General features: G+C 36.7%; 1 protein-coding gene across 4 annotated transcripts in view; it reads right to left on the reverse strand.

Annotated features, from left to right (window-relative positions):
- sycp1 (synaptonemal complex protein 1) overlaps window positions 1-25,623 on the reverse strand; it is a 207,880-nt gene that overhangs the window by 42,342 nt on the left and 139,915 nt on the right. For all 4 annotated transcript variants that reach the window (XM_069941423.1, XM_069941421.1, XM_069941424.1 and 1 more), the window contains 5 exons: window positions 22,607-22,669; window positions 16,341-16,457; window positions 5,828-5,938; window positions 3,348-3,440; window positions 1,832-1,906 (listed from right to left, as the gene is read on the reverse strand). In XM_069941423.1, the coding sequence (XP_069797524.1) occupies window positions 1,832-1,906; window positions 3,348-3,440; window positions 5,828-5,938; window positions 16,341-16,457; window positions 22,607-22,669 (459 nt within the window). The remainder of the gene's footprint in view (window positions 1-1,831; window positions 1,907-3,347; window positions 3,441-5,827; window positions 5,939-16,340; window positions 16,458-22,606; window positions 22,670-25,623) is intronic.

Here is a 25,623-nt window from a genome sequence, read left to right on the forward strand (position 1 = left end):
TGACACTAATGACAACTTTTGTCTGCCTTATCATATGCAGAAGACTATTTTGTGTACTATTACATGTTCTGTACTAATACATGATAATAAAGAAATCTTGAATCTTAACTGTAATTTCTAATACTTTAAAATTATTTAGTTTTTTAATTGTTGGAGGAATTCACAAGTGTGACAGATTATAGATATGTTTTTGGAAGATAAATTGGGCCAGGTTTTTTAGTATAGGACACATACAAACACTTCAAAACAGTTCTCATTTAAAATACTGGTGCTCTGCTCAAGCTAGACTGGCTGGCTCTGAAGGCCTTTGCAAAAGCTTTGGGGAGTGCCCAAGAGTTTGAGAGTTCACTAATGGATTGTTGGTTTGAAAAGCAACAGATGAAAGAACTCAGAGGATTAGGACCAGAGCCACAGGCTGTCTGGAGTGCAGCTTGCTGTTCTAAGAAGATCATGTGGTTTTGCAAGTAGAAAGGGAGTCAAACAGGCTTTTCTCTGAGAGAGAGAGAGAGAGAGAGAGAGAGAGAGAGAGAGAGAGAGAGAGAGAGAGAGAGAGAGAGAGAGAGAGAGAGAGAGGTTCTGCAGTTTTACAGTGAGCAACAACAGTTGGGACTGGAGCCGGACAAGCTGGCAAGCTTGTGGAAAAACCCATTTTGAACACGGGTTGTGAGTGCTTAGTTCAGCCTGGTCAAAGCCATTGTGGTTCATACAAGAGAAGAGGACTGGCTGCCTAATGTTTCACTTGAAATAAGAGAAACAAAAAGGAACTCTGTGATGACCTGAAAGAAAGAAGTTATCATCTGGAAAACCCTGATGGGGCAAGTTTCTTTGGCAAGACACTGAATTGGCTGATTAAAAGGAATCAGTTGTGGGTGTCCAGCGAATAAATCTCTCTCTAAAAACCAACAAGAACCTTCCTGAGTGGAAACCATGTACCTTTCAAGCACCAAAGCCTGGTGAACTTAATAAATGTTAAATTCTGCACACAGTATAAGAATTGCCTGCAATCAGTAAAACCTGGAGGAATGAGAATTGAGAGTGGACTGTGAATCAAATAACTTTTCTGAACTTACACACACATTACATACATGTGCACTTAGAATTAGAAGGGGGTTAAGTTAGGTTAGTTAATAGTAATAAGTTAAAGTTTGATCCTGTTTTCATGTTTAAAGATAATTAAAAGTAACTGGTTTAAGTAACCATTTGTCTTGAATATCTATTGCTGCTGGATTTTTGGGTCCTCTGGGCTCATAACACAAGCATTGCTTAATATTGACAGCTTTGACAGCCAATGAGTATCGTGGGGCCTCACAATGTGTTAAAGCAGTTGTGATCGCTGCAGGCTGTTTGAGACACTCTGAGCAATGTATTCAGCCTTACTAATGGTTGGGATCCAATTTCCAGTGGAAAACTCCAAGGGCTGGAGGGAGATTTGCTTCTATTTTCCTGGATATAGGCAATATTTAATTTTGGATGATGATGATTCCATATCATGTTCCTTTTATATTTTAAGTCAAAATTAGCTAAACTCATGATAATACATTTTCAACCCATCTACCGGCAGCAGATTTGTTGCCCAACTTGTTCCTACCAGACGTGGTATGGTTGGGGTTTGGACAAAGGTTGTTACATTTTATTAAGTAATCCACCCCACCTTTTAGTGGAAGTTACATTTTTTAACAGAAGTTGGCGATTGCAAAAAAAAACTATTTAGAAACAGAAAAATGATTGATAATCGCAGATGCTATTGCTCAGAGAAAGCATACAGGTGTTTCAATTTATTCAAGTCCACTTTTCTATTGGAGTGAAGATTAAGATTATAATATAGACAAACCTTTGCACCAGTCACTAGTTTAAGTTGTTGTTTTACACTCAGGAGTTCACCTTTGAGAGATGTTAGCTCCTCTTCCTGGAAAAAAAAGGTAAACCAATCTTATTAATAATTTCAAACTATGAGTAATTTCAAGTCCAATTCATACATTTAGACAAGCATTTCTTGGAGTATGAATTGATAATGAAGGAATTCAGTTTGACATCTTAGATGGGATTTTTAAAAAAACAAAACTCGCTGTCCAGTAAATGGAGACTAGTCTGTGAACCACTTCATGGGCATAATTACAAAGCATTAAAGATTGTTTATCCCTCAATTAAGATTATTTAAAAATGCAGATTGTTAATCTTATTTTGCTCTATGCATATTGGCTAATGCATTTGTTATAAAAGTCATATATTTAAGTTATTAATTAACGCTAAAGTGCATTGGGTCAGCCTGACATCAAAAGTATGATAAGATTTTTGGCATAAAACTACCCAATTATTTCCAACTATAAAGAAGAATATCTAATTAGTATATATTAAATGTTTTGTCTTAATTAATTTACTTTTTAATGAATATAAATTTCTTCTGCTGACTTTCTTTCTACAGCTGTCTGGATGGATGAAAATGTTGCAATTGGAAATTTAAGGTGCTGAATCTACATCTGGTTTTTCCCTGACCCTTCAAAATCTAACGTTATATTCCAGTCTATAATGAGTTTCAGGCTTCAAAATATTTTCTGCAAGGGGCCAAGCCATCAAATTTGAGGTCATTTGGTTGTGCTCTGAAAATGACAATTGAATGATCTTCTGATTCCAACATTTTTTCTAAATTTGAACAAGAAAGTCAGGAAATATTAGTGAACCTAACTTTAAAAGGGAATGGACACATTAGGGGAGTGATATTGTGGGAGGAGACAATGGAATTGTGGTGAACTGCTGAATTCCTGATTACTTGGCTCCGCCACATTCTGTGACTGTACCTGTGGCTCCTCCCTCTTTCATCTTGTATAAAGCTTCTAACACCTTTAACCTTCCCCAGAAAGCCTGGGTCAAGGCACAGGACTAGGTCCCTGTCCATTGTGAATAAAAGCCTATAGATCAGTGACTCAGTCTCAGCCTCTCGAGTTATTAACTGCACATCAGAAATTTTAAGCACTAATGGAAGAAGGTTGATTGAAGGAATCAGGTGGATCAGATATGTGACCAGATGATTCAAGGGAGTTAAGATGCAATAGTCATTTTCTGCTTTCCTTAGACACTTAACGTGATGTTTTTAGAAAATGAGGTGAAAAGACTAAGATCAAAAATTCTGCATCTGATTTGTGTAAAGGAACTCAGTAATTCTGAGAGGAAACTGAAAAAATGCAACACAAAAACAGATAGCTCATATCTAGTGTTTTTGCCATTTCGTTTACTTTACCCTCAAATATTAAGTGTGTCACCAGTGCAGCTCTCCAGAAACAATAACTCCTGGTATTGAGCTGATGATGTACATTAATTAACAATCACTGAATAAACCTTCGGAGTCTTACCAAAGTTTTTTTACACAAGTTGATATTTAGTTGTTTTTCCTTCCAGCAATTCAATTCTGCATCTTTTTCATCAACCATTTTATCATATTGGTGCTGTATAAATTGGGGAAATAAAGTTAAATTAGCTTTTCTTACAAAATGTCTTTTGCAATATCAATTTACATAATTGGTATTTAAAATTACTCTTACATTGTTCTGCTCATAACCTGTAGATTATTTGGCATGGCATATTTTTCACCATGTTACTTGATACTTATTATAATGCACACAGAATAGACTTAGCCCATTAAATCCATGCTGGTTCATAGAAGAACTATCTTATAGTCCTCTATTTTCCTGTACCCATATTCAGTCTTACATAACACCATAAGACGTAGGAACAGAATTAGGCGATTTGACCCCTCAAGTCTCCTCCACAATTTGAATTATAGCCAATATATTTTTTTCTCTGAACCCCATTCTCTTGCCTTCTCCCCATAACCTTTTTACACCCTTACTAATCAAAGAACCTGTATACCACCACTTTAAATATACCCAATGATTTGCCATCCACAGCTATCTGTGGCAATGAATTCCACAGATTCCTCCTCACTGTTATGAAGTGTGGTACTTTTAATCTCAGGCTCTGCCCTTCGGTTCGAGACTCTCTTCCTACTGGAAACATCCTCTCCATGTCCACTCTATCCAGGGCTTTCAATATTCAGCAGGTTTCAGTTAGATACCCCCTCACATAAATTCCAGCATGCATAGGTCCAGGGCAATCAAATGCTCCTCATATATTAGTCTCCTCATTCTCGTAAGCTTTCTCTCAATCATGTCCAAATCCTTAGATATGGAGCCCTAAACTGGATCACAATACTCTGCCCAATGCCTTATAAAGCCTCAGCATTACATCTTTGTTTTTCTATTCTAGTCCTCTCAAAATTATTACTAACATTGCATTTGCCTTTCTTATAACTGACTCAGTCTGCAAATAAACCTTTAAGAATCCTGCATCAGGACTTCCAAATTACTTTAGACCTTTGGTTTCTGAATTCTCTCCCTATGTAGAAAATAGTCTACACTTTTATTCCTGCTATCAAAGTGCATGACCATACACTTCCAGTGGTGTGCTACATCTGCCACTTCTTTGCCCATGCTTCCAACCCAGAATGTCCCTCTGCAAACTTTCTGCTTTCTCAACACTACCTGCCCCTTTACCCATCATTTGCAAATCTGTCCATAAAGCCATTGTTTTTATCATCTAAATTATTAAAATATAACATGAAAAATAGCAGACCCAACATGACTCCTGTGGACCACCACTAATCACCAGCAGCAGGCCAGAAAAGTCCTCCTTTATTCCCACCCTTTGCCTTTTGCCAGTCAGCTGATGCTTTATCCAGCTTATACCTTTCCTTGGACTTCAATTTTGATTTGCTGCCTCATGTGCAGCATGTTCTCAAAATGCATCCTGCTGTTTGAGAAGGAGAAGCTAATATTGGATGTAAACTGAGTAAAGATAACTACAGAGGCATGAGAGGGGAGCTGGTCAAAGATGAGTAGAAGGGGACCCAACCAGGGATGATGGTAGTAATGGCAGGCATTTCTGTGAGTATTTCGGAAGGTGAAGGATAATTTCATCCTAAAGAAGAAGCATTCTGAAAGAATGAAAAGACAACCGTGGCTTACAAGAGAAGTCAAAGACAGCATAAAATCAAAAGAGATGGTATACAACACTGTAAAAATGAGTGGGAAGCTAAAGGATTGGGAAGCTTTTAAAAACCAACAACATGCAACTAAAAGAAAAATAAGATGAGAAGAAATTAAATATTAAGGTAAGCTAGCCAACAATGTAAAAGAAGATAGCAAAGGTTATTTTAGATATATAGAGTAAATGAGAGACAACAGCAGACATTGGAGCACTGAAAAATGATGCTGCATATATGGTAAAGGGGAACAAAGAATTGGCAGATGAATTGAATGGGTATTTTGCATTAGACTTCACTGTGGAAGCTACCAGAGGCATGCCAGGGATTTGAGAGTCAGGGATGGAAGTGAGTGCAGTCGCAATTACTAAGAAGATATCTGGGAAGCTTAAGATTTCTCATAGTTTTTTTGTTGGAAATATAGCAGGGGCCTACCTAGACAGTTATGAAAATTAAGCTTTTTGAATGTGCAAAGTACATTTATGGTGGAAGTATCAGGCCTGCAATTACTTTAACATAGATTGCAATTATCAATTATAAAATGGTTGAAATACATTTAAGTGGGTATCTGCCTTTTATAGCACTTGTTTGTTGACCTGGCAGGCATTAATGTTTCTCTTATTTCTTTCTCATATACCTAATTTTATTTCCATTCCATAATTTGCTTTTTAAGGCATGTGGTAGTAATTGATATGAAGCTGATTGCCAATTTACTATCCTTACATAATCTATAGTAGACAAAGTTAGCAAAATCCTATAAATGTAAAATGAAGATCTGAAAATGCTTCTTACTTTGTGCTTTTCCATCAGTGTAACCATTTCAGTAATCTTGTTCTGGCACATAATCTCAGTTTCTTTCTGTGTTTTAAGCGTTGTTTCTGCTGTGATTTTCAATGTTTTTGCCTAAAATATAAATAGAAAATCATTACTTCAGAAATACTTACAATGTATTTTTAGCATGGTTGCCTGTGGTCAGAAGGTTGTGAATTTGAGACAGGTCTTGAACTCCTGATGAAGACTATACTTTACATTGCATGTAACAGGCAAATTTGTTTATTTGAGAACACTGAAACAAAGTGACATATATTTGAAAGATAAAAAGATGTTTCATAGTTAGCAACATTATACCAACATTTCTCTCTCACCCAAACTCCACAAAAATATCAATGTTCAGTGAATGTATTAATGCTTCTAGGTGACTGCTGCCTTGAAATGGCTGAAACATTATTACACCAATAAAAAATTGTATGAACTGCTCAGCATTTAATAGGCAGCATAAAAACGAGCACATTATTTATATTTTGTATTTGTTAATCTTGCAGTTTTGATTGGGGAAAGACCAGAGTAACAAGTGAAAATTTTATTTTTGGGATGAACCTTGGGTTTGACCATAACTATGACTGGCTTCAGTTCTAGTTCTGAAGTGACTGATTGGATCAATGTAGGACCTGTAGACTGATGGTGGGCAGGAGGATAGTTAAGTCGTTTGAGAGCTATGAGTCATTTCCATCACTTAGACTGGGTTTCTGCATGTTCAAACAATAAACTGCAGGTTCCAAATTCCACCCTGAATGACCTTCTTCCATGGGCCACTGAATCTAAAAATTTCAAGTTCAGAGAGGTGGAAGGATGTTATTAACGTAACATCAAAGATCGTCTCCAGATTAAGAAAAAGATTACTTGGTGTTGAATAAAATCAGACTATTGGCTATGTACTTCTATTCAATAATATTATGGCTGATTCAAACTTGGCCACAAACCACTTTCCTCCACTCTCCCTATTCTTCTTAGCACCTTTGTAATTTAACTGTCATTACTAAGTTTGAATGCATTTAATGACTGTCTCCACAGCTTTCAGGCATATGGAATTTCTATAATTCACAATCTTCTGAAGGAAGAAATTCTCCTCATATCCATTTTAAAAGGGTGATCCTTATTCTGAAACTATGCCCTCGTCTACCAGATAATCCAACAAATTGACACATCCTCTTCAGAATCATATATTTTGATAAGATAAATTCTCATTCTCCTAAAATGGAATGGGTAATAATTCAACTTCTCTTCATATGGTAATCATTTCATTCCAGGATCAACCAAGATAACCTTATCAATGCCATCTCCAGTGCAAGTATACCATACTATAAATATAAAGATCAAACTGCATGTCCAATTCCAGATATAATCTCTACAACCCACTGAAAAAAATTGTATAAAAAATTCCCCACCTTTATAATCTATATCATTGGCAATAAAGGTCAATCAACATTCCAGTAACGTTCCCAAATACTTGCTGTAAATGAATGTCAACCACTTATCTTTCATGTACTATGGACTCTGTACCATAACATTTTGTGATCTCACTCCATTTAAATAATAATTTGTTTTATCATTCTTCCTTCCAAGTCGATAACCTCATACTTTGCCTACTTCTTAAGTCAAGTTCTTTGCAGACTGTCAATTGTCTTCACAAATTGCTAACACACATATCTTTGTATTGTCAACAAATTTGGCTAGAATGTATTTGGTCTATTCTTCTATTATTTTAACATAGATTGAAAGTTAAGGCCCCAGCATTGATCCCTCTGGCACCCTGATTAACAATCCAAAAACAACTTATTTGTTCTTACTCTTTTTCTGTTAGCAACTTTCTATCCATGATGATATATATCCCAAAACCCTAACCCAAACTCTTACCTTGAACAATAAGCTTTTATGAGGCACCTTATCAAATGCTGTCTGAAAATCAAACTGCACTAATTTTTCAGTATCCCTTAATCCACCCTGTTCATTACATTCTTAAAGTATCTAGCAAATTTGTCAAATGTAATCTCTGTTTCATAAAAACATGTTTACTGTTTTATGATTAGTGATTTTCTAAATTTATGCAGCTACTTCCCTAAAAATATATTCCATGATCTTTTCAATGGCAGATGCTGGTCTAGATCAGGGGTGACCAAATGTTTATGGTTATGGGCCACATACAGAAAAATATAAGGAGTCATAGGGCCAAGCAATATTAAGCCAGTTTTAAGCAGTTTTTAGCCAGTTACACTGCAAGAAAAATTGTGTTTTAGACCAGAAAACACCTGTGCAGTCAAAAATTAATTTTCTATCAAAATAACTATTCAAAATTACTGAACATTTCAACTGTTGACATTCCAGTTTATTGATGTGCTCAAATATTACAGTGAGCATTTCTGTGTCTGCTGCTCTTAAATTTAATTTAAATGAATACAATAAAACTCTTTAAAACATTCATTCAAAAAGTAATGCAAAATAAAAAGTTGGGTGCAAAATAAGAACAGGAGAAACGATCAAGGCTGTCTCCAACATTCCTCCACAATTCTCAGTAAATACATTTCATGGCCCAAGTGTTCACCTTATGATGCAATGCGTAAATCTGTAGATTTGCTCTTCAAGATAGGCTATGTAACAGATTCCTTGTAAGTCAAGCAAACACACTTCCCTTTGACTATTTTCTATCTTTTTGGTTCTGCCATGTTTAATCAACTGAGGTATTTTTTTAAACTGACGTCATTTTTTTTAACTGAGGTAACCGCTTTAATTAATGATTAACATTTCAACAGTTGATTTGGTAGTTGTTCAAAATGCAGTGACATCTAGTGCTAAATCTAAGGAGTGCAGTGTACATACAGTGCAATTTACTGTCAGAGACTATGTTCTAATGGGACTTATTCCATTTTATTTTTAAAATTCACTCTGGGTCACTTAAGAATGGGTAGCTGGCCTGGAGTTGTAGTTTGGCCACCCCTCGTCTAGAGGCTGGAGAGTTTCTTGTCTCATCCTTTCCTTGAATAGTGGATTTGTGATTTTCTAATCCTAAGACTTTTCCAAAATGCAAAGTATTTTTAGGATAATGGATGTATTAATTATAACCTTAATTAGTAAAGGATGGTGCATCCCTCTTGCAGAGCATTTCTCTCTGCCATTTTATGAAATGTCTCTTTAACATCAACCATTGCTGGTTTCATTATGAAGTTTTACCATTCAATCTTTTTCCCACTCCATTTTGGCCAACCATCTACATGGCTTTATAACAACCTTTATTTTAGTTCAGGATAACAGCTTCAAATCCAAATTTATCAATTCAAACTGAATTTTAAACTCTACCATGTTTTGATCACTCTTTCTGGGGCCCTTTACTATGAATTCTTTCATGAATCCTCATTACACAACATCAGATCTAAAATAGTCAGCTTGCTAGTTGGTTGCTCAACATGTTCTCCAAAAAATTCTGAAAACACACAACCTCCCAGCCACCCTGCTTGATTGATTTGTCCAATATTTTTACAGATTAAAATTGTCTGTAGGTATTATAATTCCTATTTTACAAACTCCCATCATTTTATCATTAACATTACATGGGCCAGGGATATGTAGAAAACTGGTTTTAAATTGTTGAGAATAATTCTTCAGTTTTCAGTATTTGTTATCATTACCCCAGGTAATTGAGAGCAACTGTGGAATTTACTGTTAGAAGAACTATAAACTACAACCACCAGTCCTTTCTTACTCTTACTAGTACTTACATTATCCAAAATTATATATCTTGAGCTTCTTAGCTAATGCAATTAGTCTGCTGCAATGATTTATTAAGAGTTACACCACCTCTTTTACCTTTTTTTGCCTAATCTTCCAAAACACAAAAATTCCTCACATTGTGCCTTTTAGCAACATTGGGATTTATTTAAATATTGCTAATTTAATAATTTGTTATTTAAAAATCTCATTATTAAGCAAAAATAGTATCCAGAACATGTTTACAAATTCTGTCTAAAAGTTGCAAAAATGAAAATATGGACTAAATAGGGCTGGGACATCCAATTCTCAGCTGGCTTGCTTGGTACCTTAAAATAACAGCTGAAATGTTTGCCACCCACAAACCTTCCAGGTGAATCCTACAGTGTGCTACTTTCATCTGGTGTTGAAAGGTCATATAAAAGTGGGTCTAGCACTAATAGTGACATTAACTTTAAAAGCAACATTCCTCCAAAACAATTAATTTGTGAACTTGATGGGCAAATAAATATTTTTATGTACATCATGAAAAGATCTGCAAATTTAAAATCCCTACATTAGATTGCCTCACAATGAAACTTATTAATAGAAAGAAGGCTAGCTTGACGGGGTGACTCAGAATATCCAGTTAGTATAAGACTGCAAGACCATAAGACTTGGGGCAGAGAAAGGCGATTCAGCCCATTGAGTCTTCCCCGCCATTCCATCATGAGCTGATCCATTCTCACATTTGGCTCCACTCGCTTGCCTTTTCCCTAGAACCTTTGATGTTCTGACTAATCAAGAACCTATTAATTTATGCCTTAACTACACCAAATGAAGCATCCACACTGCTTTTGGCAATAAATTCCACAGATTCACCACTCTCTGGTAAAATAAATTTCTCCATATCTCTGTTCTAAGTGGGCGATCTTCAAGCCATAAATTGTGCCCTCTTGCCCTATATGCCATTACCAGGCAAAAAAAAACTTTCTACATCTTCTCTGCCTTGGGTTTTAATAATTGAAATGCTTCTATAGGTGGCTTCATGTCAAGTCTCCACCAAGGCCGGCTAAATCTGCGGAGAAAAATTCAAATGTACCCTTTCATGAAGCAGCCCTAAAAGGCTGCTCTTGCACTGCTTTCATGAAGAGCAGCGCCTCATAGAGTCCTCCAGAGCCTGCGCAACTGGTGCCGCAATGCCGCCCGTTGAGTCGATATCATTCACAGGCGCCGAGCACAGAAAGAGCCCTATAGTGGAAAATGGTGAACCCCAGATCAGGTAGAAAAGTTGATTGGGATGCTTGCAGCCAGTCTTAGTACCCAGGCAGAAATGCTTCCCTGCTGTGCACGCTGTTGGCGTTTTAAAATTCCCACTCCTGCATCTCAGGCTGACGATATCACTGCAACATCATCATCCCATCCCTAGCCCACCCCTTGCAGCGGAAGTACATTCATGATGTGTGGCAGAGTTCGGAGAGGGATTAGAATCAGCACTTGGAGTCGATCGGGAAGCATTCATGAAGGTAGGTTTTCTGACGTGAGGGTGGAGAATCTCCTCTTACATTAGGATTTTTTTTTATGAAAGGACCTAATGAGATTCTTCCTCATTCTCCTAAATTCCAACAAGAACCATCAAATGCTTCTCAGATGATAACCCTTTTATTCCCAAAATAATCCTTGTGAACCTCCTCTGAACCCTAATGTCAACACATCCTTTCTTGAACAAGAAGCCACAAACTGCTCACAATTCTCCAAGTGAGATCTCACCAATGCCTTATAATGTCTCAACATCATGTCCCTGCTCTTATAATCTATTCCTCTTGAAATTAATGCTATCAATGCATTTACCTTCTTCACCACCAATTCAACCTGCAAATTTATCTTTGGGGTATCCTGCACGAGGACTCCCAGGTTCCTTTGCATTTGGGAATTTTCAATTTTTTCTCCTTTAAGAAAATTGTCTGGCTGCTTATTTCTTCCATCAAAGTGCATGACCATACACTTTACAAGATTATATTTCATTTGCCAGTTCTCTGCCCATTCTGCTAATCCAACTAAGTCCTTCTGCAGCCTCCCTGTTTTATCAACACTACCTGCACCTCTACCTACCTTTATATCATCTGCAAACTTGGCCACAAAGCTATTCATTTCCTAATCTAAATCATAGATACATTCAATAAAAAAAAGCAGCCCAACATTGACCTCACTAGCAAATACATCGAACCAGAATATGATCCCTGTATTCAGACTTTCTACTTTCTGCCAATCAGTAATGCTCTATTCACGTTAGTATGTTTCCTGTTATGCCATGAGCTCTTATCTTGTTAAGTAGCCTCATGAACAGCACCTTATCAAAGGCCTTCCTAAAATCAAAATACACAGCATCCACTGCAATTTACTTACTCCTGCTTGTCACTTCTTCAAAGAATTCCAATAGGTTTGTTAAGCAAGATTTTCTTTAAGAAAACCATGCTGGCTTTGACCTCCCTTCTTGAATAGTGGAGTGACATTGTGATTTTCCAGTCCTATGGTACTACGCTAGAATAAATTGATTCTTGAAAGATCATTACCAATGGTTCCACCAACTCTACAGCTACTTCATTCAGAAACTGAAGATACAATTCATCTGGTGCAGGAAACTTAACTACCTTTACACAATTCAGCTTTCTGAGTGCCTTCTCCCTTGTAATAGTAACTGCGCTCACTTCCCTTCCTGATACCCTTGGACATCCAGCACACTGCTAGTGTTTCTACAGTGAAGCCTGATGCAAAATACTAATTTAGCTCCTTGTCTCCCATTATTGTTTCTCCAATGTCATTTTCACCTCTCTTTTACTCTTTATATACTGGAAGACACTGTTTGTGTCCTCTTTGATATTATTTAGTCACCTATTTTCACATTTCATATTTTTCCCTCCTTATGAGCTTTTTACTTGCCTTTGATTCTCTAATCTCTGCCACTATCTGTTTAAATGAAATCCAATATAAGATTGAGGAGTAGAATCTCATTGCAAATGGAGTCAGAGTTATGAAGCATTAAAACTGGCCCTTCAGCCCGACTTGTCCATGCCAACTAAAGTTGCCTACCTGAGCTAGTCCCATTTGTCTATGTTTGGCCCATATCCCTCTTACCCTTTCTGTCCATGTTCCTGTCTAAATTCCTTTTGAACATTGTAATTGTACATGCTTCTGCAGCTTCCTCTTGCAGTTCCTTCAATATATCCCCTCTGTATGAAAAGGTTGCTCCTCAAGTCTCTTTTAAATCTTTCTTATCTCATCTTAAACATATGTCCTCTGAAACTAGAGTCTCCTAGTCTGGGGGAAAAAACTATGGCTACTTAATTTAGCTCTGCCTTTATGATTTTACATACCTCTTTAAGGTTATCCCTCAGCTTTCAACAGTCTAGGCTAAGGGAACAGGTCCCAGCCTTTCCTTATAAGTTATTCCCTGTTACATCCTCATTTTTTCTTTTCAGGACCTCTTCCATCTTAATAACAACCTTCCCAGACCCTGGTGGCTATATACTTGCAAAATCTCTTTGAATTCTCTTTTATCTTATCTGACAGAGCTATCTCATGTCCTCTTTTTTTCTATCCCAATATCCCTCTTAAATGTTCTCGCACATGTCTTACACTCCAGCTACTTAATCTTGACATACACCTCCTGTTATTGCTGAAACGAAACTCCATAATCTCTTGTCAACCAGGGTTCCCTAATTTTGCCAGCTTTCCCCTTTACTCTACAGGAATATGCTGTAATTAATCATCTGCATCTCAGTTTTAAAAGACTCCCACTTCCCACCTGCACCTGCAAGCTCTGCATGTTACAGACCACAAGGAAAAATGGTAAATTCAACAATTTCATACATTAAGTTTATATCAGAACTGGCTGACCCATGATTATTTCCAACATTTCTTTTTTTTTAATTTTAAAACAACATTTGTTATTTGAGGCATTAGTATTGGATAGTGAGGGTTCCCACCAATCACTGAAGAACTACTTTGCAAATCACAGTGTGGATTCTGTTTTACTAGAGCAGGGGTGCCAAACCTGGGCCAGCTGTGGTCTGCTGCCCATTTTTAAGGGTGAATTTTAAAAATAAAGTAGAATATGGCCTGTTATAACATAGTCTCCAACAATAAATTGCACTGTTTGTATGTTGCACTTCTTAGTTTCAACACTAGATGCTGTTGCCATTTTGAACTAGTAGACCATTGCAGTGTTACTCATCGATCAAAACGTTTACCTCAGTTTAAAAAAAAACATTTACCTCAGTCAATTAAACATGGCGGAACCAAAAAGACGTAAAATTAATAGCAATACTGTGTTGAAAATTTTAGATGGTGGGAAAATCAAAACTGTTTCACGGAGTCAAGGGGAAATGTGCTTGTTTGATTTGCAAGAAATCTGTTCACTTTAATAGCCTAAGAACAGATTTACACATTACATCACAATCATTAAGGTGGCCACTTGGGCCATGAACTGTATTCACTGAGAGTTGTGAAGGAATGTTGGAAAATACCTTGTCCCTTTCTTGATCCTTTCTGCTGTTCTCATTTAGCACCCAGCTTTTTATTTTTACACTGGTTTTTGAATGAGTTTTAAAGAGTTTTATTGCATTCATTTAAATTAAATTTATGAGCAGCAGATTCAGAAATGTCTATTGTAAGATGTAAGCACATCAATAAACTACTGTAATGTCAACAGCTAAACTGTTCAATAGTTCCATAGTTATTTTGATAGAACATGAATTTTTTAATGGTACATGGGTTTTCTGATCTAAAAACACTCTTTTTCTTGCAGTGTAACTGGTTGAACACTGCCGGGCTTAATATCGTTTTGTCCTTGACTCCTTATATTTCTCTGTATGTGGCTCACAACCAAAAACATTTGGCCACCCCTGTGATAGAGGCACAGTGAATGCAATCTTTATTTGACAACTCCAAGAAAAGCGCGATGCATGGTCGTTTTATATCTCATAAAGGCTGCTGACTCCATCAATAAGGAGACCATAAAAGAATAGCACAGCATAGGAAGAGGCCCTTTGGTCCACAATATCTGTGCTGACCATAATATCAAACTTATCCCATATGTTATCCATATTCCACCATTCCCTGCATATTCCCATGCTAACCTAAATGCCTCTTAATTATTACTATCATACTTGCTTTCATCACTCCCCCCACTTCACTCATCCAACACCCTCCATGTAAAAGAAATTTGCCTTCCACATATCCTTTGTTTCCCTTCTCACCTTAAAGCTATGCTCTAATATTTGACATTTGTATTCTGTGAAAAAGACTAACAAACCTTTTGATGCTTCTCATAATTTTATAAACCTATCAGGCCTTCCTTAGCTCCTGACACCCCAGAGAAAACAATCCAGGTCTATCTAACCTTTCTTGTATAACAAATACTCTCCAAAGCAAGAAATATAATGGTGAACTTCTTTCGTGCCTACTCCAGAGCTTCCACATCCTTCCTGTAATGTGGTGACAAAAACCACATGTAATACTCTAAATATGACCCAACCAAAGTTCTATTCAGCTGCAATATGATTTCCCAACTTTTACACTCACTACTAATGAAGAAAATAATATTATACCACTCTATTCCCTTGTGATGCGACTTTCAGAGAGCTATGGACTTACATCCCAAAATCCTTTTGTACATCAAAGCTTCTCAGAATCTTGTCATTTACTGTATGCTTTCCTCTTATATTTGACCTCCCAAATGCAGCATCTCACACTTGTCTGGATTAAACTCCATCTACTGTTTCTCCACCCATATCCTGTGGTGCCCTTTGACAACCTTGCTTGCTGTCCATAATGCCAACAATTTTTGTCATCTGCAAATGTACTAATCAGCTCAACTATATTTTCATTCAAATCATTAGCTGCATCACAAACAACAGAGGTGCCAGTACTGTTCCCTGTGGAACACTACTGGTCACAGACCTCCAGTAAGAATTACATCCCTTCACCAGAAACCCTCTGTCTTCTATGGCCAAGCCAATTTTGATACAATGAGAATCCAATTAATGAAAATCCAGGCGTCTTAATCTTCTGTTTTAGCCGAGCATGAGGGTTCTTGTCAAATGCCTTAGAAAATTCAATAAAAAACATCTTCCTCAAATCCATCTACAGAAATTTATCACCACCTTATGTTGGTTTCATATCAGCATACAGGTCATGATACTAACCAATGAAGAGGCAACAGAACTGGTGAAGGCAGTAATATACCACAAAATGTTTGTAATTTTTCCTGCTGTGATGTTGCACCTAACCTCCAACAAAGTTCTCACTACAGTGGAGTTAATATTCAGAACTAATGTAAAACTGTTCAACTAAATTTCAGAATCAAATTTGCCAGAACCTCAAATTGCAGATGATACTTGCATTTGGGCACACTCAGTGGCTGAGGCTCCAAGATATCAACTCATTCACAGAACTCAACAGTAAGACCAAGGTCTTCGACCAACATGCCCTGGCTACATCACATTACCCTCTCAAATTTATGTTTCACAATGAAAGTCATGGATAACCTCTCCTATCTGAATCAAAGGCAGAAATACAAAAAAAATCACCATTTTCTTTGATGCCCCAGCATAGCCTTTGGTCAAGTGAAGATCAAGACCTCATGCCTGACACAAACTCAAGGTCCACCACTTAGCAGTGACCCTGCAGTACCAAATATTTTTGAGATCTACGCAATGAAAATAGGAATAAGAGTAAGTTACTGGCTCTTGAAACATGTATGGTTATGTTAATATAATAGGAATACCTCTTCAGTTAACTTTTCTTTCTCAAGGTTCAGTTCTTCAATTTCCTTTTGAAGGCCCTGAATGGTTTCTTCATTTTTCTTACTGAGGTGTGTCAGTTCCAAATTCAATTGATTTCGCTTTAAAAAATAAGTCAACATCAAGTTCTATTTAACTAGTTATTTAAAATTACATCAAAACTACTATAGTCTAAAAATATATATTACATAATTAATTTATGAAACATTTTTATTTTTCTACTAATTATGTCTTTTAAGGTCTTTCTCTGCAAGTTATTCTTTTGACTTTGATCCATTGTGCATCAATCTTTAATTTCACTGTAGATGTCAGGACTTTTGCATGTTCTGATCATATTTTCTGAGTTCCTAAACTTTCCACCATTCATTTTCTCAATAAATAATCTTCTGTTCATGCCTTTCATTTTTATCATTTGTTTTCAAAGACTTATTCTGTGATATTTTTTTAAAAAATATTTCATTTATATTTGCACACAAGCTTGTACAGCCATATATATTGTTAGTGCCATCCTGGAGGCTCATATTCAAATTTACATACACTCCATTCTCATTATTGACAGCATACATCAGCTCGGGTCTTTTCCAGTCCCTCCCACATATAACACAAGACAGCTCATTCAGAGTTCGACCAACAATAGAAAACTTTATGCCAGGTTAATAAATAATAATTAGGGAACAGGGATTATCGCTGCTCAGTGGGTGATCGAAGGCCAATATATATTCCTGACTTACCTTGATTTGGATTAGTGCGAGGGAGAGGACACCATAGCACAGAATGGGGGAAATCAATCACCGCCATACACCAATGTGGTGTATGTATGGCTGCCAAATCCTTCGAAAAGTGTCATATTTGTTTCTCAAATTATGTTACTTTCTCCAGGGGAACAGAGCTCTACATTTCCATATTCCATCATTTGATACTAAGACTAGAGTCAGACTTCCAGAAGTTCTGGCAATGCACTTCCTGGCCACTGCCAATGTGATTAACACATATTGGATTATGTTTCCCAACAGGAACAACTATGGGTCTTGTAGGAATCTTTACCTGTGATTTTCTCTAGGACTTGGCCTAGTTCTTCCCAAAAGGGCCTCACTTTGGCACGTGACCAGGTTGCGTGCACGAATGTCCCAGTCGCATCTAAAGCATTGGTCCGAGAGTTCTGGTTTTGACCTGTTTATTTTCTGCAGCATTAGATACAGCTGGTCCAAGAAATTATATTGCATCACCCTGTATTCTGTGATATTCTTAAAGAGAGTGTGACATGAGGTAATAGGTATGGAGGATGTTCAAGGAGTTTTCAACAGATGGTAGCAAATACAGAAGATGATCATTTATCATTTAAGATTTATCATTTATCAGAGTCAAATCATTTATCTTTGACAATCAACAGCACATCCATCACTGAGTTCCCCACCATCAATATGCTGGGCATCACTACTGATCAGAAACTGAATTGGATCAGCTGTATAAATCATGTGGCTACAAAAGCAAGTCAGAGGTTGGGTACTTTTCAGCAAGTGATACTGATGCATCATGAACACATGCAAATCAAGAATCTGAAGGTATCATCACTTGTGCAGATCCAGCTTCCCTCACATACTGAACACCATCCAATTCAAGGCAGCCTTCTAAATTGGTACACTATAATTGCAATAAACAATTGTTCCCTTTCCTAGGGGATACATTGGCTAAAGTATGTGCCATCTACAAGATGCACTTTGTAGATAATACTGTAAAGACACTGATTTACCCCAGTTTACAAACAAATAAACAATACACTCACTTATTTCTTTCAGCACACCATGAAGTTGACTTTATTTTCCTGCAGACACAACATTTCATTCTTCAACTCCCCAAACACTACCCAGCCAAACCCCTCTGACCTTCTAATTGGCTCATCGGCACATGGACGATCCTGATGCTCTCACTCTCCTCCTCCTGTATCTGAGATCCATCACCCATACAATGACGCTTAACACACCTGCACATGTTCGCTATTACTTCTGTGCATCACTTCACTTACGTCATCAGCAGCAACCAGCACCACTCCCAATGGAGGTCATTACTTAACCGCGACAGGCCTCCCTCAGCCTCTGAACCATGCAAGAGGGCAACTGATTGAAACTGTCTCGTGTCATAATGGACAGGAGGGCTGACAGTTCGGCCTGGCCTCGTACAATGATGCAAGACTGGCGATGTACAGTCTGATTGGTAAGGGTGCGACTGGTTCTCTGACTCTGGTCCTGACGCAGAACATGGATTGTGGATATACACCAGCTTCAACCCATGTTAGCTTTTCCATTCCTGTCAATCACAAAAGTCTTCGGGTAGTGTCATAAGAATTGAAAAGGACCATCGTAAATGGGCTGAAGTGATTTGCAAGCAGCATCGTGCTGAAGGAACACAAGATATTGGGGAGCCTGCATTCTTCCGTGATTAGAGGGACCACAGAAATCTCAGTAGTGGAATTGATAAAAAATTGAAGACCCAAGAGATGTTGAAGAAAAGATGGCAATCAACATGCCCATGGGCAGCAGTTGCCACTAGTGCCAGCTCTAGTCATTTCTCAGCTGCCATTTGTACAAGAAGCAAAGTGACTGACAGGGCCAGGCAGCAACACCAAATCTCCAGTGCTTCCAATAAATATGTCATCCATTGCCTCTACCATGTCTTCCATCACCATGATTCCAACCAGGTCGACGGAAGGAATTCCGTTGTGTGCCCAAAGTCTGGGCCTGTGTAGTCGGTGTGCCATTTGCTGCTCCAACTCAATTATCTTCGATTGATAAGGTGCTGGTACTATCTTTGATTGAGAATGTGCTGGTAATACCTTTGATCGATAAAGTGCTGGTATTTCACAATATGCAGTAAGCAATTGTTCCAGCTCCATTTGCTCTTGCTGACTCGGCAAAGTAGCCAATCCTTCTACCTTCAATGCAGAAATTGTGGACATAATGAGGTCAGCATGATCCATCAACTGATCGAGGGCGGACACTCGAATGACACTCACCAAATGCTCTTAAACATAATGAGGTAAACATATGTTTACAAAAATCACCTTCAACAGGGTCTGCTCTATCTAGCCTCCACCATCTCCTCAACATCTGTGACGGTTGCCTATTGCCGAGGCTGCCATTAGCTAGTAATTGGACCATATGAGTCTCCCTAGATGGCTGATTCTGCTGCAAAATAGTCACCTTAACCATGTCGTATGGGAGATTACCATTCAGATCCCCTAAGACATCCTCCACTTCACAGACAATCTGCTCTGGAAGACGCAAACTATACTTTTTCTTCTGACTTATCACACTAAAGGCAGAAAAGCATGCTTTGATGATCGTGAACCATACTGATACATTATTAATAAATAGGGGAGGAACCTCCAGTTTGACCTCCTCATATAGCTCCTGTAAGGGGTTTATCCTCATCAGGTACTGTGTACTTATGGGGTCATCAATTGTAATGGCACTGATTTACCCCAGCTTACAACAAATAAAGGTTGTAGCACACCAGCACACCATGAAGTCAACTTTCTTTAATTTTTATGCAGACACAACATTGCAATCTTCAACTCCCCAAACACCACTCAGCCAAACCCCTCTGACCTTCTCAGTGGTTCACTGCCAAATGGGTGATCCTAATGCTCTCACTCTCCTCCTCTTGCGTCTGAGATCCATCACTTGCATACTGATGCTTAACACACTTGCACATGTGCTCTATTACTCTCGCGCGCTGCTTCGCTTACGCCATCAGCAGCGATTGTCACCACTCCCAATGCAGGTAAGTATGCGACAATATACACTGCAGTTGGACTGTAACACACTTCCAAAACTGGTTACCTCTATCACCAAGAAGAATGCAGTGTACCCATGCACCTGTTACCCAATTTGCATTTAATCCTGATTTAGAAATATCCCTGATCCTTCATCATCACTAGGTCTCAATCCTGGGATTTCCCATTTAACTGCGAGAGCATCTTAACCAAAAGAATTCAAAAGGTAGTTCACCACTATCTTCTCAAGGACAATTTGGGATGGGTAATAAATGCTGCCCTTGCTAATGATGTATAGACCCATTAAAAAAAAAACAAAAATCATAACTTCCTGCAGGGTACCCACAAATAGCAATAGAAAGTGTTTGATATTCTTTGGCGGCAAATCTGAGGAAGCCACTCAAGACCCAGCTACAATAATATTTTATTCTTTTGAAAATGTTTGGACTTCTACCAAGCAGTCCTTAAACTCCAATGTTAACTCTAAATAGCTAGGCATCCTTTTTCCAGCAGGGTTTGAATAAAGAGAAAGAATATGAATGTATTGCTAGGGTTTGCCTTATAACCTTAACTTCAGCCAAGTTCCCTATTTCATCATTTTCAGGGACCCAACAAGGAGGCAATACATCCCTCATATAGCAAGGTCTTAGTAAGCCTTGTTCTCTGGTTTATAAACAGGAAGTTCCCATTATGCTACACAAGAGCCTGCCAATGACCATCTCCAATTGCATGGAGACCAGCTCCATGATAAGCAGTTTCAGTATTTTTGCCTTTGGCTGGAGGGAGAATGTGAACTATGAGGAGGAATCTTATCTTGGCAACTGTGATCAAGTTCATTTCATTACATAAATGTGCTGGGGAAACGAAGTTCACTTCCTATGGTTCCTGTGTGGCTGCTAAGTTTCTCCAGCACATTTGTGTATTGCATTTGACCCCAGCATCTGCAGACTTTCTTGTTTAGCTCACATTCACTTAAATTTTTTCTACACTTGAAAATGGATCCCAGGTACCAGGCAATTCTTCGTGACCAGTTTTGCAAACAGCGGCTTTATAAATAGATTTTATTTCATTTGCGGTACACTGGAGAAAAGTAGACTGCAACTGAGGTCGGGTAGAGAGACAGAGACTTATTAACATGGTAAGAAGATTAAGGAATTTAAATTTGAGACTTAATAAATGATTGTTCTCTCCCCCACTTTTCTATCTCTCTCTCCTCCCTGTTTTCTCTTTTTTTAAATTTTTTTTTATTTTTCACACCATAAATCACATTAGCCATGATATACACTTTTTCTTTTTCCCACATATACAGTGACTTTTTCTCTCCCCCCCCCCTCCCTCCTCCCAAGCCACCCCCCCACCCCCCCTCTCATCCATTTTAGGTATACAATCTAGGTTGCATTAAACCAGTCAGACAATGTTGTCATTCAACAAAAATACACCAGAAATTCTACTGAGTCCATTCTTTTCTTTTCTTCTCCTTCCATCAACTTAGGTAAAGTTTGTCCCCGGTAGGTTTTCGCTATTGTATTTAATGTAAGGCTCCCGTACTTGTTCGAATATTTCAATATTATTTCTTAAACTATATGTTATTTTTTCTAATGGAATACATTTATTCATTTCTATATACCATTGTTGTATTTTCAAATTATCTTCCAATTTCCAGGTTGACATAATACATTTTTTTGCTACGGCTAGGGCTATCTTAACAAATCTTTTTTGTGCATCCTCCAAATCAATTCCAAATTCTTTGTTTTTTATGTTACTTAGGAGAAAGATCTCTGGATTCTTTGGTATATTGTTTTCTGTTATTTTATTTAATATCTTCTCTTAAGGATAAAGGAAGATTTCTTCAAAGTATTCAATATAATGGGGTGTTTTGATTGTGATAAAGTGTTTCCATTGGCAACACAGACCAGAAAGCATAGATTTAAGATGATAATAGAAGAACCAATGGGGAGACAAGGAGAATTTTCTGTACATTGAATCATCATGTTTTGGAATTTTCAACTGCACAGGTAGTGGTAAAAAGAAAATTAAAAGCAACATTTAAAAGAAATGAAGAAAAACTTGAAGGTTGGGAATGGATGAGATAGTGAAAAGGAAAAATGTACTGGTATGTGAATGGAGCAGGTTTAAGGAACCATTTGGATAGTACTTTCCAAGATTCAGCACAGTCATGAGCTATGATGCCAGAAATCATTTTCATTTTCAATCTGCTTGACTCCAAACTACATTGATCCTACAGCTGTCATAATGATTAGATCAAATTTGGTGGTACACGTGATAGCTGTTGAATCATGGTGGTTTGTTCTGAATAAAAAACCCTTTAGACTGGGATTCAAACCCCAGTTGTAAAAGATAATTAACATCTGATTATCTGCTTTGTACAGCATTGTTTAAAAACTGTTTTCCTCTCTTGCAAATAAAATTAATTGAATAGTTACAGATATTTGTTACAGATTTTTGATTTACACATACCTCAGTTTTATAAACGCTGGACTGCTTAGTTTCTTCTATAAACTTTATTTTCAAGCTCTTATTCTATTAAAAGGAATGAGTAAAATTATATATGTTAATGAGCAGTACGATAAAATGTCTTATGCTGAAACAGAAGTTCAGGACAGTTTCATGCATTTATAGCAAAGTAAAGGCTTGCAGAAAACATCTTCCATTTGCCCATGAATTACATCAGCTAGTTATTTAACCAATATTCAGAAAAATGAAAAAATAATTTTGTGGGACTGATAAATGATCTCTTAATATGGCAAACAAATGACACACTCTTTCATCATTTACATGATATTGCCCATTGCAAAGACTAGGATTTCTTGAATAGGTCAAATTTCCCTAGTGATGGTGGTATTTAATTGCAGTGTTAATTGAAGAATGTTGCAATATTTCCATAGCTGGATAAAAGGCCCTAACACTTTATCTGCTACACCAATTATATTCATTCATAAAGTCAGAGGTACGGTAGATATGTTCACTGACAATTATATTAGGTTTAATTCCATTTGCAACCATATGAAGCCACATGCAGCAAAACCTCAATAAAATTCAAAAACAAATTTAGAGCTTGGGTGAAAGTAATATAGTACAAATTGCAAATATAACTTCAGCATTTCCTTTCTGGGATAACATAATTTCATCTAGTCTGCTAACTGATTAAGTAATACTTGCAGCATGTAAATACAGGCAATAATCATCAACATGATTGAGTTTATGACTTGAGGTTGGAGAGAAAACCAAGATGCAGATTCAGCTTTTGCAATTGTTCAATGGGTTTGAAATTATTTTTAGTTTGTTTAAATAACAATGGAGGTTGCATTTGAAGGAGTGTTTGATGCAATATGGACGTTTTTCTGGATATAAAGTTAATTGGGAAAAAAGCGAAATATTACCAGTGAGTGAAGGAGATTATTCAACTTATAAAAACATTCTTAATTTGAAATGGACGGATCGAATTAAGTATTTGGGTATAATCATGGATGTTAATTATCAATCTTTATATAAATTAAATTATGTTCTGTTAATAAAAAAAATTAAAACTGATTTGAATAAATGGAAAGATCTGCCTATTAATTTATTGGGTAGAATAAATACAATTAAGATGAATATTTTTCCACATATACAATATTTATTTCAATCTCTTCCGTATTTACTTGATAATATTTTTTTTCGAGATTTTAATAAAATGGTTAGGGAGTTTTTATGGAACGGTAAATTTTCAAGAGTAGCCTTGAATAAATTAACTTGGAAATATGACCTAGGGGGACTACATTTACCACATTTTCAAAATTATTATGAAGCAGCCCTTAAATTTATTAGTTAATTGATGGATTGGAACGACCCCCTAGTTGGGCCAAAATTGAGATGGCAAATATTTTTGAATTTGAAATACATCAATTTTTGTTTAGATGGAATGTAAATTTGTTACAGCAACATAATGTGCCTATATTAAAACATTTAATGAAGCTATGAACAAAGAAAAAGAAAATGATAGGTTCTAGTGGTGAATTGTCAGTCTTGACTCCGTTGTATAATAATCAACTTATTTCTTTCTCAATACATAATCGAAGTTTATTATATTGGAGATTTAAAGGTGTGGAAAATTTGCGAGATTGTTTTCAAGGAGGTAAATTTTTATCTTTTGATCAGATGAGGGACAGTTATGGTATTGATAAGAATTCTTTGTTTCTTTATTATCAAATTCGATCCTTGGTAAAGCATGTGTTTGGTAGAGATATGATTTTACCTGAAATGACTAAATTTGAGACTTTTCTTATGAAGGTACCAGAGAAGGGTTATATTTCAGTTATGTATCAAATATTACAAGATGGTATGGATAAAAAGGGTTGGGATAAATCTAAAGGTAAATGGGAAGCGGAAATTGGTTTTATTTTTTCCGAGGATGATTGGTCAGATATTTGTTATGATAGTGTAACTAGACTGATAAATGTACGTTAGGCAATGATTAATTATAATTTTTTACATCAATTATACTTAACACCTGAAAAGCTAAAAAATTATTGTTTTCACGAATCAGATTTGTGTTTTAGATGTGGTAATGCTGTTGGAACTTTTTTTCACGCGGTTTGGTCATGTATATATATATATATATATATATATATATATATATATATACACACAATCTTTTTGGAAGAAAGTACAATTGTTTCTGGAATACCTGTATAAGATTAAAATATCTTTAGATCCGACAGCATTTTTATTGGGTAGTTTGCAACCTCTGAAAGGTCTGGGATTAGATAAATTTCAACTTGCTTTTGTATATTTAGCATTATCTGTAGCGAAAAAATGTATTGCTAGTATGTGGAAAGATACAAATATGATTGATATTAATAGATGGCATAATGAGATGAAATATTGCTTAATAATGGAAAAATATCACATGTTTCACTTGATAATTATAGTTTTTTTATTAATAAGTGGTTGTTATATACAGAATATTTACATTTTGATTTACATTGATTAGATCTTAATATGTATGCTTAATTTTTCTTTATTTTTTTTCTCTCTTTATGGCTCTCAGGAGAGTTGGCTGAAGGGGGGTTCTCTTTTTCTTTTTTTTTCTTTTATATATATAAAATATATCATTCATGTTTAGTTTATTGTTATATATGTTACTTATTATCTGTATTTTGAATGAATAAATAAAGTTTAAAAAAAGATAACAATGGAGGCTGCAAGATGGATAAGATAACTGACAATGATATCATGCACTTTACACTTTTGAGGGCTGGAGAAGCATTCAGTGAGTGTAAAGGGTCCTGTCATTGTGATACATACAGAATTACACAGGGAGGACAAACAAATCGGCATTAGTCAGTAAGAGAAGCTAGGCATCAAATTAAGAAGCAGAGCAAATTATCATAGGTGAAGTAGGATTAGAGAAATAAATGCATGAAGTGGAATACTGGAACTGTAGCGGCAGCTACACTGCTACTGAAAGAACACACAACCAGATGGGTTGAGCT

Source organism: Narcine bancroftii, chromosome 5 (assembly GCF_036971445.1).
Source record: "Narcine bancroftii isolate sNarBan1 chromosome 5, sNarBan1.hap1, whole genome shotgun sequence".
In the NCBI taxonomy this organism is placed as follows: Eukaryota; Metazoa; Chordata; class Chondrichthyes; order Torpediniformes; family Narcinidae; genus Narcine; species Narcine bancroftii.